Raw genomic sequence first — 15,430 nt, forward strand, 5'->3', positions numbered from 1 at the left:
GTTTTTCTTTTTCCATGGGCACGCCTTCCTGATGATCGCATGATTTCCGTAGAATGAGCTCAGCAGTGCTCTCACACTAAATATTTTCCAGCAACGTACTTTCAGCGGAATTTTGCAAACCCATCGGAAATAAGTCATGCCCGTTCTAGATGCGTCAGGTAGGGAGCTCCGCAATGAGGTACTCTACAAGCACCATCGGAACAGAATTTATCAGTCACGAGTTAGTGGGAGTGCTACCAACGCACACGTTATCGCGTGCGCATGCCATCCGTTCAAAGGGATACCCAATTGTTCGGTTGATAGAAGTACGAGCACCTCTCGAATGAGGCAGAAACGAAGAATGGGACCTCCCCCATTCACCGGTGATAAGGCCGCTTTCTTTCATGAAATCAACATCACAAGGTTGGGCAGAGGGTATCGATAAGCACCGCACGTGACTGGGGCTATATTACCAGCCGTGGGACAGCAGCAGCCACGCAGAACGTTTTGAAGCTTGGAACCTCCACACCAGGTGAGACCGAAGCTTGCTGTGTCGATTTGTTGGAACTGAAGTGGCATCGAAACTTTTTTTTTGTGAGCGGGATATTTAGAAACGGGGTTCATTTTTGTAAAAGAATTCCATGACTGTTTGGTTACGTTGAATAGTTTTGACTCATATGTGAGCACAATTAAAACTTTATCGGCGAGCAGACTCGTAGAGAAGGCTTTTTGGAATCCTTAAAGCAACGACAAATATATTTTAATGTTATATAAGATATAAATATATAAGTTGTAAGTTGTTAGGTTAAAGTGTCTTCCCCACTTTTAAAAAGCGAAAATTGCTGAGTTAAGTACGAAGAGGTGTCAAACGGCGTAACGTTGTAAACTCAACTCGTTGCTTTACACCCATTCAATTCACGAAAAGCTTTAGTCTTCCATGTACTTTGCACGATGGAGTCTTATGAGCAAGTTTAAACCTCGCTTTGAACTATAAAAATTATGTTTTTTTTTTCTAAGTTAAGGAAACTATAGAACATGCCGAACTTCTACCTTGGTTCCGCTTTCATCCATCATGTTTCGCGTTGGGTGCATCTGTTACAGGTGCGGCAGGACAAAAAATTGCTGGTCGTAACGCGTTGTGCTCATGCTTTTGTTCTTTTTTTCTTCTCCTCGCCAGATCCAGCGTATTTGGCCCAACTATGCTGCGACTAGCTTTTCTGTGCGGCTGTGTGGCCGCGGCCATTGCCGCGAGCTCCCAAGAAATCCTCCGTACCGAATGGGAGGCCTTCAAATCGCAGCACAGTACGTATTTCTTTTCTAAACATTTATAGTTTACGCACGGAACATCTCCCGACAGGTGTCCATTCGTGCTCTTTACGCAACTACTCAACAGCGTTGTCCTTATATTCAAGCAAATGTAATGGTGATGTTCCTAATATTAGCTGAAAAACCTATCCTAACTCAGCCGAACCAGTTAATATTTGAAGGCAAATTTTGCGGCACGTTCAAACTTTAATGCGTTTTCCTCAGCGCACGAACCTGTGACCTCGGTTATCAATTCTCTTTGTACAAAGCTGAGCACTCCATGATAAGGCGATGAGAATTCCGTATCACATGCTTTCCGTTTCGCTTGAAGTCACGCGGTGCAGACGCCCACCTAAACTACCAACTTTTCCTCCCCTGCACTTGCCTTTACTATCACCAAATCACGCCTTTACAAACAACCTCCTGAGATGCTTTGCTGGCCTACGTCGTAAACATTCTCTTCTGAGGCGACCCGTGTTCAATTTTAAGCGTGCCAAGGATGACTACTTACCATGAAAAAGACAAGCCGAAACTTCTCGTTATTTTTCTTTAACGAAAAGTGTCCTTAACTTCATCATTTCTTATAACCCAAACAACGTCGTCCGGGATGCTGCGAAGGACTACATTTGACTAAACAGAGCCAGTAGGACGCACCGTTGGCTGCGCTAAACATTACCAAGCCTCGAAACGAGTCACGGACAAACGAAATGCGAACACTAAAATATGAACCACAACATCCAAAATTGAAAAATACTGTTCATTAAGGTCCAGTAATGGCGCGCTATTGGTATATTTGGAAAGCCGCATTTCCTAACTTTGTTTTTGTTAACTAAGCCACGGGTCATCTGGAGTTGCACGAAAAGAAATCGCGTTGTTTGTTTGTTCCGGTTCATATATTCGTGTTCGTGTATGTACCGGAAACTTTTCTCTCACACCTCCTTACCCAACCATAACTTCAGAAATGCGCCTGTCTCACCATTCTGTACACGTTACCCAAAAACATAATTTTTACGGGGTGGTTTTGTTCTTATTAAACTTTTAACACAAGCAGACGCAACGACTAAGCAAAGAAAACGAGTGGACCGGCACCGGGCGCCTGCCCTGTTGTTACCTTTTATTTTGAGTGTTTTTTATTTGTACCCCAAGATTAATATTTCTGTTCAACTATAAACATTTAAACTTCTGAGAGTGATGTTAAAGCTCCAAGTTTTTGTACAAAATTATTTATTCAAAACGAACCGATATCGCCGCCCTTATTTGTACAAGTAATCTCTCGGAAATGTTCTTAGTTTGAATGAATTATTCGACATTGATGTCTACCCTCTGAAATAGTAATTAACCGTAACTACGACAGTCATTACGCACATCGCGAGTGGTCGTCGCCATTTGCAGCTTCATTCATTTAAGAATCATCTTTTTTTCGGTTTAAAACGACCTTATCCCCGCAAGGGATGAGATTTTGATGATGATATCCGAATAGACATGGAAGTGGTTGGAGCACAAACATATGTTTAAGAGAGATTTTCACCATGCTGGGCTTTAATCCAAGCGCGGTGCTAGTGCACTTGTGCCCAATTTAAGAACCTCGGCAACGCTTCCAAGAGCTGCCGGAAAGCCATTTTGTAAAAGAGTTCGCTTGCAGCCATGAACGCTACCTATAATAAGTCGTTACAGCACAGGTGCACAGAGTGCTGTTTGATGTGGCAAAACATGACATTAAGGGTACGTTATAAATGAAACTGTAATTATTACAAAGCATTGGTTAAAGGTTTTACTGGAGCACATTGTGTAGGGCTATCTCTCCTGTGGCTCTATGGTTATTATCAAAATATTATTATCATGAAGACTAAAAGGTGCCAACAGAACACATAATATTCCGTTATACATTTTTATGATGATCTCTCCCGCGCTCAGCATGCGAGCGCTGTAGTGCAAATCAAGAATGAACGTTTTTTTTTTTCTTACAACGGCCGCATTCACAACGCAGAGGTCCCCAAAAACAGCCACCGCACCTAGTAAATATTTCCTTTTTGCCAAAAAAAAAAAAAAACGTGCGTCCAAATTTCTACCATTTTACACCGTCATCGCGCTAATCAAACCTCCGTTGCAAAGGAATAAGCTCTTCCCTTCTCTGTATCGGACATGCAGAATTGCATTACAAAAATCATGCATTTCACCTCACCTTTTTTTTTACTTTCCAGATAAGGCGTACAGTTCCCACGTCGAAGAACTATTGAGGTTCAAGATTTTCACGGAAAACACGCTGCTGGTCGCTAAGCACAACGCCAAGTACGCAAAGGGTCTGGTGTCTTACAAGTTGGCCATGAACAAGTTTGGGGACTTGGTAAGTGGACGGTAGTTCTACTCCCTGTTTTTGCCGGTAATATAATTAATTTGCTGAAAGGGTCCATTACATATTTATCCGTTCGTTGCGGTAAAATATAAATTATTTTTTTTCTGTAAGAACTAATCGCAATACTTCATACAGAAATATTTGTGTTTTTTTCTTTTACAACTAGACATAAAGTTGCAGTTGCAATTACGTTACGCTATCAAAACAAACGTGACAGACTTAAGGGAGTGACAGCGCATCCAGCCTCTTTCTTGCATCACTTAAATGCGAGCCTAACCTGTGTTTAGAAGCGAAGGGCAGGGCTTGGTGTAACTCCGAATTTACGACTTGAATTTGTGGAACAGACAACGAAACCTGAAGAAGCCACAGAACTAAGGGCTGTATGGTGTCAAGATTTCATTGTTAAAGAAAAGAAGTAGGACGCAGGCCTCCTACATAAAACGCGAATGCAGGCCCTCTACACAAGGCGTCCTCTACATAAACAGGCCCTCTACATAAGGCGGGAACAGCCGAATATTGTACACTTCGGTACGAACCCTTGCAGTTTTAAATGAGCTACTTTAAAGCCGTCTAATATTTGAGTAGTGCGCCAGTTTGAAATGCACAATGATATAACGCTAGTACACGTACAGAGCGAACAAAATCTTGATTTTGTTATGCCGCTGATAAAAGGGAAGTGTCACAGAATTGCCGTTTCCAATTCGGACGACGAAGAAGAGTGCTGTGCAAGTTGCGCTCCTAACTGCGACCCTTTTATGTGTGCAGCTGCCGCATGAGTTCGCCAAAATGGTCAATGGATACCGCGGCAAACAGAACAAGGAACAGCGGCCCACATTTATTCCACCAGCAAACCTCAACGACAGCAGCCTCCCCACGACTGTCGACTGGCGCAAGAAGGGAGCCGTGACGCCAGTCAAGAACCAGGGCCAGTGTGGCTCTTGCTGGGCATTCAGCACCGTAAGTTAATGCGACATTCACTAAATGTCTGTACAACAAAATTTGGGACTTCATCTTCATGATGTATAAACCAACGTATGCTTATTGTAGAAGCCAATATGCCAGGTTTTTCTTGTGACCACCTTGGTTAAAACAACGACTCTTGGAACGTCATTTTCTTCTGCATTTCGGCACAACGACTTTTATTGACAGAGCTACGTCAGTCATATCTTGTGCGCCATTACAAAATAGACTGAACGCCTTACGTGCTATATGCTTTAGAGGATTAATAATCAGCGTATAGAGAGAGGGCCTACGGTGACTGTGAGAGACTACCAATAAGAAAACCCATCAACTACCTTTCGTACCAGAGGGGGTTAGAGAGCTTAGTTTACGAAAAGGTTTTGCTTTTCCTGCCGAAGAACCGATCGCGCATTTGTTGCAAAGTATGAACCACCTTGCACTGCAAAATTGCAGTTGTTTCCATGTTGGTTTGAGAACTCGTATACCGAAACAATGCATTTTTTTTAAATTCAGCTACAAGTACTGGAGCAATTTTTGTTTTTCTCCGTGATCACTCTGGTAGCGGTATGTTCAAGGCTCCCGAAGTTCGGCCTTAGTAAAAATACTGCTTAGAAATACTTGAAAATACTGACTTAGAAAGAAGTGCTTATAAATACTGACCTTCTTGGCTATGCTTTATACCATCGAAAATTTTAAATTTAAGTGCAAAAAGATGCACGCATTTCTAAACTGTACCAAATATCCTTATCTGCAGCCATTCGGCGAGGTATCTTTCCATAAGAGAAATAAATCCTATGATTTTCAGTAACAGAACTATTCCCAAGTTTTACGTAGTACGAGGACAACTCTAGATGTCTTTGTTGTTCAACTACAGAAATCCAGTTAAACTGCTAATGGCGCGCGTGGGAAACGACGCTGACTTTCTCATAGTTCTGAAAATTTCATTTGTTCCTGCTCAGTTTTTACATCCCCCATGCAGTTGAGTGAGTACCACGTGGTACCACTGAGGTAAAGGTCGCAGGTTCAGTCGCAGCGGCGGCTACCTTTCTAAGGCAAAACAACAACGAAAACGTCTGTGCGCCCATGAACTTCGCTCACGTTAGTGTAAGCGCACTAAGCACATAGGAGCACATAAATATTATTGTAGGATTGCCCAAGTGAGACGTTTGTGGAAAAGTATTTAGAAACGATGTACAGTCTAGGGAAGAGGTTTCGTGATAAGGGAAGGCAAGCCGGCTGTCGTTCAGGCGATCTCCTTGCTTCGTCTTGTTCGACAGCAACTCCTATTTCTGCCTCTCCTCCTTCGTTTACTCCAAGTGCTGGGAGAATAGTATTAAAAGACAACTTCATCACAAACTCAGATTATTCGGCTCTCAGATGGTAGTGCCCTTAGCTCAGGGCCCCATTTGCTGCTGAATTCTGTCGTGCCCGGTCGATCAGTCCGCGCTGCTCGTCCAAGGTTGTGCTGGAAAACCGCTTCCCATCCGTAGGAGGAAGGGCTGGGTACGGGAAATTGGTTGGGGGGTTTGGGGCATTCCCATATAGAGTGATACAAATTTGGGTGTCCTCCGTAGGATCGACTTTGGTCTGCGTACACTGTAGGACAAAAGGTGTGCGGGGGCGAGAGCCTAGGAACGTGTTATTTCGGCGCTGGCTAGCTTGACTTCGCACAGAGCTACGCGAATAATCTTCCTCGTCACTTGTTTCCTAGCTCCTCAGACCAATACAGTGCAGTTAAATAGGGGGGAGTTATCAGCGATTCAATCCTTGTTTTGGCAGAATTTACGTTGATGTGGAGCTGCAGAATATTTTATTTTCGCTTGTCCTTCCAGACTGGATCCCTGGAAGGCCAGCACTTCCGCAAGACCGGAAAGCTCGTGTCACTGAGCGAACAGAACCTGGTTGACTGCTCCGACGACTTCGGAAACCAGGGCTGCAACGGTGGCCTGATGGACAATGGTTTCCAGTACATCAAAGCAAATGGTGGAATCGACACCGAAGAAAGCTACCCATACACTGCTCAGGTAATTGAAAGCTTTAAGAGATTATTTTACTCCGCACTTCGCGTTTATTTTGTGTCTTTCGCATAGTTAAGGTCCTACTGTGAACGTTTGAAGGCCGAGTGCACAAGCGAAAAAGAGCATACATGTAAACATAACACGCCTAGCTACTGTTAGGTAATGTTGTAATAAGCAAGAACGTTCGGTAAACATATAATTTATTGGGCTGTTCTGACAGGCGGTAAGTTTAACATGTATTAAAATGAACAAAACCGGGGTCTCTTGCTGACGCATCAGAATCCTTCCCTTCATCTAATATGTAACGAAGCTATGGTGCGTGGTGGGTGTGGGTGGGAAATAGGAGGGAAAATTATAGGATTACAGTATAAATGCCAGAAAGTGTCCCAGGCTGCTTTTTTTTTAGTATGAACTACCGTTGCGCGTATAATTTCGAATGAAAGCAAATACTGAAAAGTTATCAAACAGTGCAGTAACTAGAACAATAGCGCTATATATGAGATTACGGCGCTGGCGGTGTCTCGAAAAAAAACGGTTGGTAACAGAATTGGCCATTTTTATAGCAGTGAGATGAGAAGCACGTTACATGTCGCAAAATATTTACACCTGAATGGGCCTGACACTAGCGGCTACTTTAATTGTCATATATTAATACAACCATGTAATTCATTTATCTAAAATTTAGATGTACCGCGACGAGCTGTTACTAGCTTATCTAGCCGGATTGAGTTCAATTCAACTATTTGATCGACGCCGCTGCTACTGCAGCGAGCCCAGTGGAGAAGTGCTACAATAGAGAAAAGAAGCGCTTTGCTATGGGGACAATGGAGCTACTTGAAACACGGTTAAGTTGAAGAGTTGCTCTGAGTTGCTTTTTGCGTGACTTAAAAGTTCCCAATGATTTTAAATGTCATCGCGGTGCTCGTCATCATCCTCATCAGAATATTTATGCGCACTGCAGGATGACGGTGTCCCAGAAATAGGATACAGCCGCGTACTAATATAGTCAACTGCATTTACCGCACCATAACCATCTTCGTCAACATCCTCAACATGATAATTTTGTAAATGACCGACGTCATAAAGCGCAACCATCATGCGACACATGGTACATATGTTTGCCGAAAAGTAAGCACCTTGCTGTTACTATTCATTCCTGTCGAGATTCAGGCTGTCGCAGTCGTAGCGCTTCTGATTTTCACTATTTCAAAACAAATCGCTGCTTTCCACCTATTTGCGGGACCCTTACTAGCGCACCTGTCATGATATGTTGAAACACTTTTTTTTTCCAGGATGGGGATTGCAAATTCAAGAAGGCTGACGTTGGCGCCACCGACACTGGTTTTGTCGACATCCAACAAGGTTCAGAGGATGACCTTAAGAAGGCTGTGGCTACTGTCGGCCCCATCTCGGTTGCTATCGATGCAAGCCACGGCTCCTTCCAGCTCTACTCACAGGGTAGGTGCGCTTTAGCACTCTGTGGAAAACGCACTGCAACAGTGTAGAACCCACTGTAGACCTCAAGCTCGATCACTAATTACAGTGGAAACGAATCTGAGCCGTGGCTGCTGCATGCATGTGCATAGAAATTTGCATGAATGTGATCGAGGCTCCCGTGGTAAGATTGGCGTCATAATTTGATTTCAGAAAACGGTACCGAGGATTAAAAAAGCGCAGTAGTCGTACGCTGCAAATACAAGATAGCGCAAGCCAGCAGCCGTTATTGTCGAAGTCTAATTATTGAGCGCTTCAATCGCCGAATCGAAGTGCTATTCCAACACAAACAGCTTTCACGAGAGCTATACAAATAACTTAGAACCATGCATCTGAGCGCGTAATCTTGTGTAACGCCAAGGGAGCGTGGTTATTCGTTTTTCACGCCGCTGAATTTAATTTCATGTGAAAGCGTTAGCAGTGTAACGGATGTCGTTCTGCCGGAATTGTTCCGGCAATGCGTAGGTTATTTGCAGTAGATAAGGCGTCTTCGAGAGAAATAATCCTGAAGCACCGACAACTGCAGTTGTAACTAATGGTTTTAAAACCTGTCGTGCAAGGAAAAGAAAGGCAAGAAGAGCTTAAAATACCCAAACTTTAAAGAACTCCATTTCCAGTTTGAAACTACAATCATGGGACAACCCTTAAATTCGTCTGTTTAGAATGTCTTGTTTGCCAACTAACGTTTGACACAAGGTGTGGCGTGGCCCGATGCTAAATTTGAGGGCTTCGCATAGAGCACCGTTACCTTTAACCACTTGCCATATTTTTAGCTTCTAAACAGACGTGCTCTCGCCACGTTTTCTAAATATAAGCATGGATATCTTTATATCAATAACTAAACAGGTAATTTTTAATGTTTTTCGTATTCTTTTTCCTAAGGCTACATATGCTATCGCACTTAATGTTCTCCTGGCTTAAAAACACCGCAAAAATGGCAGTTACGTTGCTCTTGTAACTTCCTTTTAATGCTTAGGTGCAGGTTATAATACGTCACCCAGTATAGCGGTATCGTGAGATCCTGCGTAAACGAAAATGTTTTCCGATCGGCGGTAATTTTTCACAGTCTCACTAAAACTTTTTTCAAGCCCCAAAAGTATGTATCGCAAATTTTAGCCAGTACTTGGATGTATATGTAGTGCGAAATCGTTTTTCTATTCCTTTGTGTGGAATTGGGGTGGATAAAAAAGCGTGGATGTGTATCGCTTTCTGGTTGGAAGTGCTTTAACTCTCGCGAAGGGCGCTGAATGTCTGTCTGCGGGTGCGATAATGCGGGTTGGATACAATGCCTATTGTTTTCGGCTCGTGAGCCTGTCCTGAAAGTATGTCGAGCACGATGCCATTGTGCTAGAGGGACAAACGTACCGAAAAGTGCGGTGCCGTAACCAGGCTTAGATCACATTCTTTGACAAGATAGGGCATTCGTGGTATAACGTACCCTCTAGCAAGATAAGCAAGATTTGTAAGAAAGAGATCTTTCAACAGCGAAGTCCTCAACAGTGTTTAATGATCTTTGACCTTAGCAACTGTGCACTACTGGGAGGGTATAAGGCTACGTTCAGACTACCGACGCAAAACCCATATCGTGATCTGTGGACGTAAAAAAAAGGCATATCATGCAGTTCGGTTGGCTGAGACGTGAAATAAATGACGTCATTCTTTAAAGTCATTGCAACAGTTGCGGCAACAGTCTGAACCCGGCCTAAGGCAAATGTATAATGCGGGAGGGGAGTTTGTTATCTGCGTAAGAGCGGACACACGTGCGAGCTCTAGTTGCTGAAAGCGTAGAAAACATTCTGCGATAAATTTCCTGACTGGCGCTGTAGCGCCCGGAGCATCGGTAAAGTCGACTTTAATTAAACGTTTACGGGGAACAATACGTGCAATGTTTCATGTATCAGCAGGCGGACTTTTTAAACTATCATACGCAACTTCTTTCTGGTACCTCAGCACCAAAAGTTGATTTACTGACGTTCCAATATGGAGGTCTTGTTTTGCAATTTTAGGCTTAGCTAGCGTAAAAATAACCTTTGTGAGAGAAGTATTAGGATTACATTTGTCGCACAAAGTGGATTTTCACCATATCTTGGCTTTTCATTATATCTGTTCATTATATCGTGTACTGCCCATGTGTCTGCCTATTTGGTGATAGTAAAATTGAAGTTCTCGTCAAAGGAGTTTTAAAACTCATTTTTGCTGCACACCGATACAGATCCTTCGTGAAAGAATCACAGTTGCTTTTTTTTACGGAAGTTTAATTGTGCTCCTGTTTCACGTCGGAGTCCACTTGCATGTAGATGTTCCAACGAAGATCTTGCCCTACTTTTTTTGCCGTGTTTAGACGAATCGCTGCAACCCCTCTCACCTGTAATGCCGTACATGCGCATTGAGGGTACGGAAAATAAATAAAAATATAATTCAAAGCCCTTGCAAAATGGCACATAGAACAATGGCGTTGCTTTCTGCATTTGCAATGGTGCAGTCCAAAGTGCACTGTCTGAGTTTATTCAGTTTACCATAAAACTTCCTTCGTTCGTTCCCCAACTTTTAGGTGTCTACGACGAGCCCGACTGCAGCAGTAGCCAGCTGGACCACGGCGTGCTGACTGTCGGCTATGGCGTCAAGAGCGGAAAGAAGTACTGGCTCGTGAAGAACAGGTAGGAAGACTTGATAGTCCTTTCGCCATTCTTTTCGCGCTGCGCTAAACGCAAACTGGTAAGACGCTTCTTCTAGCAGCCAAATAAGGCAGTGTCCCTTTTGTGGTGACTGGTTTAGCTCCCTCAGAACTCCGGCATAAGCTATCGGAAGTTTGCTGCTGGGGCATTAGCCGCGACCTAAATTTGTTTTTGGAATAAGTGGCAACAAATCTTAGCAGCTAAAAAGCTAAATATTATATGGCAGCGAATCTTAGGAAGGAGCGCTTGTGTCGTCCCTACGTCCAGCATTAAGATCGAGGCCTTTTAAAGAATAGTGCCGAGTAGAATCATGGCTGCTGAGGATTGCCACACGTCTCCGCGGGGACCAAAGTGTTTTCGTTCTTATTACACACTACATTTGGGAACAGAAAATTGAAATGTAGTTCAACAGAAACCTGTCACTGTTCTGGCCGAGTCTCTAGAAACGAGAATGCCATGAGAACAGCTCGAAACGCCACAATTGCGAATAAAAAGGTCGCATGCGATGCCTTTCTCTTTTCTCGTTTCTCTGTGCTTTCCCCGTGAAACGTGCTAACGCACCACCCAATCAAACGCCCACTGGAACTGTTATTGATACATTCGCTTCGTAGGCACAGATAGGATCAAGTCAATAGGTGGGGCCAGTAGATATACCATGTGGTGCCTCTCTTTAAATGTCTCCGTCTTTTTACCTTTCTAACCAATTTCGCTTTGAAAAAAAAAGGGCGCCTATAGAATGTAAAACAGAACATGTTGACGTGCTTTTAGCAAGTTCTGATCCACACAGAACTTGCTAATTGATTGCCGTGTACAGCAATTGATTGATTCATATTATCTGTGCTGTTATGCGCAGTTGTTAATTCATTTTGCATTTGCATCTACTTTATCGTTTCAGCTGGGGTGAGGACTGGGGAGACAATGGCTACATCCTCATGTCCCGAGACAAGGACAACCAGTGCGGTATCGCCAGCTCAGCTAGCTACCCACTTGTTTAGTCTGCTAATTAAATTAAATGAACTTCACAGTATTTGTACAGATATATCTTTGATGCGTGAATAAAGTGCTTGCAATGTTTATTCATTTGCATTGTTCTATTTTCGTACAACACCGGTTAAAATGAAATCGCTTCATTCTTAATCTCACCTTATTCGAAGTGTTTGGGGTCTCTACTGCGGCGCAATTACAGCGCACCACCTCCTCTTATACCAAAGTATTTCATATAGCAAAGTACTTTTTGTACGAAAATTTCGTTATGTAGTGGGCTTTTTATCAATGCGCACGCGGTAAGTTTTTTTTTTGTTTTTGGCCTCATGATGTCTGAAAACCTGGAGATTCCAATGGCTGGCTTCACTAAAGGAATAAACAATGCCAGCTGTACCACGTTACTCAAAAAGTTATGATTCGAGGGAATAAACCGCTCAGTTAATGAATTTATGGTTCTGTACAATGGGAGTATTACAAAGAACCAAATGAACACATTTGTTTGAGCGGGTGCATGTACGTGCCTCGCTACTCTTTCCATAATACAGACGTAATTGTAAATAGCTTACTATTTTGCAACCAGCGCTATGACTCTCTGGTATCGTTGTGTTTTAGCGCCAGATGGCTAGAAATTCTCAAAGCGCAGAAAACAAGCAAACCAAGAAATAACGAACTGGCTCTTACGCCGGCCAAGGTCCGCAAATTGCATTCACTTCGAAGAAATAACTTAATTTAAAAGGAGGTTGTGTTTTTTAAGCGGCCCAAACGAGAACATTTTGCTGAGTGTTCTGTTTGTCACTCCGTCAGCGTGTCACTTGATTCGACTGCCCAACCGAAGAACGGTTGGAAGAATGCTTAAACACGAAGCATATCCATCCCAAGCTGCTAAAAGTGCTGCCATGCCGCGTAACACTTCACAGTATTTAGGGCAACAGAAACCTAAGGCATATTTGAGATAGTAAGAGCATCCTTTTATTTAAAAAAAACTCATTGCATTCACATCTCCTATAGCTCGAGGAGGGGGGGGAGGGGAGGTTACGCAGAGAAAAAATTGGTTCCAAATTCCGGTAGCTCTTACCTGCCTTCCAACGTGAATGCCTATCTCCTCCCTCCGCGCACCTCTCACTTTTCCCCTCTCGCTCCTCCCACGATAAACACGGTGAAGGTTTGCTCCACGAAATTCAATTTTCCCGCGTTACATTGCTTGTGCGCCCGCCATAGGAAAGTTTTGTTTCTTTTGGACTTGAAATTCCGCCACAATATCAAGAATCGGGCGCGAGCTCGCTTTGTATTTTAGGGTAAAATATCGTTTAGAGCGTTTATTTTTACTTGGTGTTGTAAATAATAAGCGCGCATCTATGTTCAGGTAAAAGAACCCCGCCTTGCACCAGTTAGGTAGTGATGTTTGTTATCAGATACGTCTAATCCTTTCGTTTCGTTAAACCTTATTGGCAAGTATGAAGGCTGGCGCCAGACATGACGGCTTCGAAACGTTTCGCCTATATCAACTCGTTGTTTCAGAATTTCGCTATCCTTCGTCCGGATGGTTGAATCCAGTGACTGACGGACATAAAGAAAGACGGGCGAAACTTTTCTGGTTTAAGTAGCCAAGAAAGACTGGACATTGTGTTTACAACGCCCTAGACGTAAAGCAAAAGAAAAGCCAAAGCACGAGCAAAATATACAGCGCTCGAACTGCGCCATGCTCGCAGGAACCACTAAGTCCGAACAAGTGGTGCGCGAACAGTGCGATCACGAAAACGATTGAATGGAATTGAAGGGATGAAGTAAGGAAGGAAGGAAGGAAGAAAGGAAGGAAGGAAGGGAAGAAGGAAGGAAGGAAGGAAGGAAGGAAGGAAGGAAGGAAGGAGGGAAGGAGGGAAGAAGGAAGGAAGGAAGACAAGAAGGACGGAAGTTAGGAAGGGAAGAAGGGAGGAAGGAGGAGAAGAAGGAAGGAAGAAAGGAAGGAAGGAAAAAAGGAAGGAAGGAAGGAAGTAGGGAAGGAAGGATGGGAAGGAGGAAGAAAGGAAGAGAAGAAGGATTTAAGTAAGGAAGGAAGGAAGAAAGGACAGAAGGAGGGGAAGAAGGAAGGAAGGAAGGAAGGAAGGAAGGAAGGAGGTATAGCAGCATCCGCAACAGCCCCATCGTCATCGCTATGCTGTTGCGTGGTCTAGAAAAGAAGAGAACGAAGTTTGCTTCCAGGCTCGAACGCCAGCACTGCGTCTGCGTATTTTTTCACCGCGGCCCTGGCCCGTCGGCCACAGGCGCCGTGCAATATTTGTGGGTTCGGGCGGCCCGGCTAGTTTCGCGATGGCCAGCCATGCCTACAGAGGAAAGAAGGAAGCAAGGAAGGGAAGAAGGAAGGAAGGACGAAAGGAAGGAGCGGAAGAAGGAAGGAAAGAAGGAAGAAAGCGAGGAAAGGAGGGGAAGAAGGAAGGAAGGAAGGAAAGAAGGAAGGAAGAAAGGAAGGAAGGAAGGAGGGAAGAAGGAAGGAAGGAAGGAAGGAAGGAGGGAAGGAAGGAAGAACGGAAAGAAGGAAGGAAGAAAGGAAGGAAGGAAGGAAGGAAGGAGGAAAGAAGGAAGGAGGGAAGGAAAGAAGGAGGGAAGGAAGGAAGGAGGGAGGGAAGAAGGAAGGAGGGATGGGAAGAAGGAAGGAAAGAAGAAAGGAAGGAAGAACGGGAAGGAGGAAGGAAGAAGGAAGGAAGGAGGGAAGAAGGAAGGAAGGAAAGAAGGAGGGAAGGAAGGAAGGAGGGAGGGAAGAAGGAAGGAGGGAAGGAGGGGAAGAAGGAAGGAATGAGGGAAGGAAGAAGGAAGGAAGGAAGGGATGAACGAAGGAAGAAGGGGAAGAAGGAATGAACGATGGAATGAAGGAGGGAAGAAGGAAGGAAGGAAGGGAAGGGAAGAAGGAAGGAATGAGAGAAGAAGGAAGGAAGAAAGGAAGGAAGGAAGGAAGGAATCGGACGCACATTCGATGCGCATAACACGCCCCTAGCGAACGCCCTGGATTGCCTTCAAAATGTCGGCCAAGTGCTCAATTCGAAGAAATGCCGTTTGGGCGAGCGTCCAACACTGGTGTTGGGACACCTCGTCGATAAGAATGGCGTCAGACCAGACCCTCAATAGATCACACTTGTGAAGAGCTTTCAGCGGCCACAATCCGTAAGAGAGCTCCGTATCTTCCTGGGTCTTTGTTCCTACTTTAGCGGCTGTGTCCCTCATTTTGCTGACCGGGCATCTCCTGACTGGCCTCTTGCACAACAACGTCCCTTTCACATAGAAACCTCAATGTGACGCCTCCTTTTCCCAGCTTTACTTTCTTTGCCATTGAGAACCATCTTTTGCCACTTTGATTCCACCGCTCCTACCGAAATACAATTAGGGGTATACTCGGTTACAACTCAAGAACGGCACCACCTCATGTAGTGTATCATTCCGCCAAAGCGCCGGACCCGTGACGTCAGTGCGCGCGCGTTTTAAAAGGGGTTTGCTATGAATGCGTGATGTCGTCTGCCTTGTCTCACGCAGTTTGTTTGTCGTCACTGGAGTCATTTATAAGCATATTAAGTCCTAAAAATCACAGGAACGGCTCACGCCACGTTCAAAATATTCCCAGTTTTATGAATGGGCCGAGGACCACGCAGGACGAGAGAAGAACACTGGTTAAC

General features: G+C 44.2%; 1 protein-coding gene across 2 annotated transcripts in view; it reads left to right on the forward strand.

Moving 5' to 3' along the window:
* The first annotated feature begins 379 nt into the window (after positions 1–379).
* LOC144152770 (procathepsin L-like) overlaps positions 380–15,430 on the forward strand; it is a 181,709-nt gene continuing 166,658 nt past the window's right edge. Inside the window, exons 1-8 of one of the 2 annotated variants that reach the window (XM_077684206.1) lie at positions 380–511; positions 1,157–1,281; positions 3,486–3,628; positions 4,403–4,594; positions 6,430–6,621; positions 7,908–8,073; positions 10,661–10,766; positions 11,680–11,799. In XM_077684206.1, coding sequence (XP_077540332.1) covers positions 1,179–1,281; positions 3,486–3,628; positions 4,403–4,594; positions 6,430–6,621; positions 7,908–8,073; positions 10,661–10,766; positions 11,680–11,779 — 1,002 coding nt within the window. In that variant the 5' untranslated portion in view covers positions 380–511; positions 1,157–1,178 and the 3' untranslated portion in view covers positions 11,780–11,799. Of the gene's footprint in view, positions 512–1,156; positions 1,282–3,485; positions 3,629–4,402; positions 4,595–6,429; positions 6,622–7,907; positions 8,074–10,660; positions 10,767–11,679; positions 11,861–15,430 lie in introns of those variants that run through there. The other variant, XM_077684205.1, reaches the window with a different exon arrangement.

The sequence above is a fragment of the Haemaphysalis longicornis genome, unplaced genomic scaffold (genome assembly GCF_048455015.1).
Source record: "Haemaphysalis longicornis isolate Haplotype H1 unplaced genomic scaffold, Haemaphysalis longicornis Haplotype H1 scaffold_9, whole genome shotgun sequence".
Classification (NCBI taxonomy): domain Eukaryota; kingdom Metazoa; phylum Arthropoda; class Arachnida; order Ixodida; family Ixodidae; genus Haemaphysalis; species Haemaphysalis longicornis.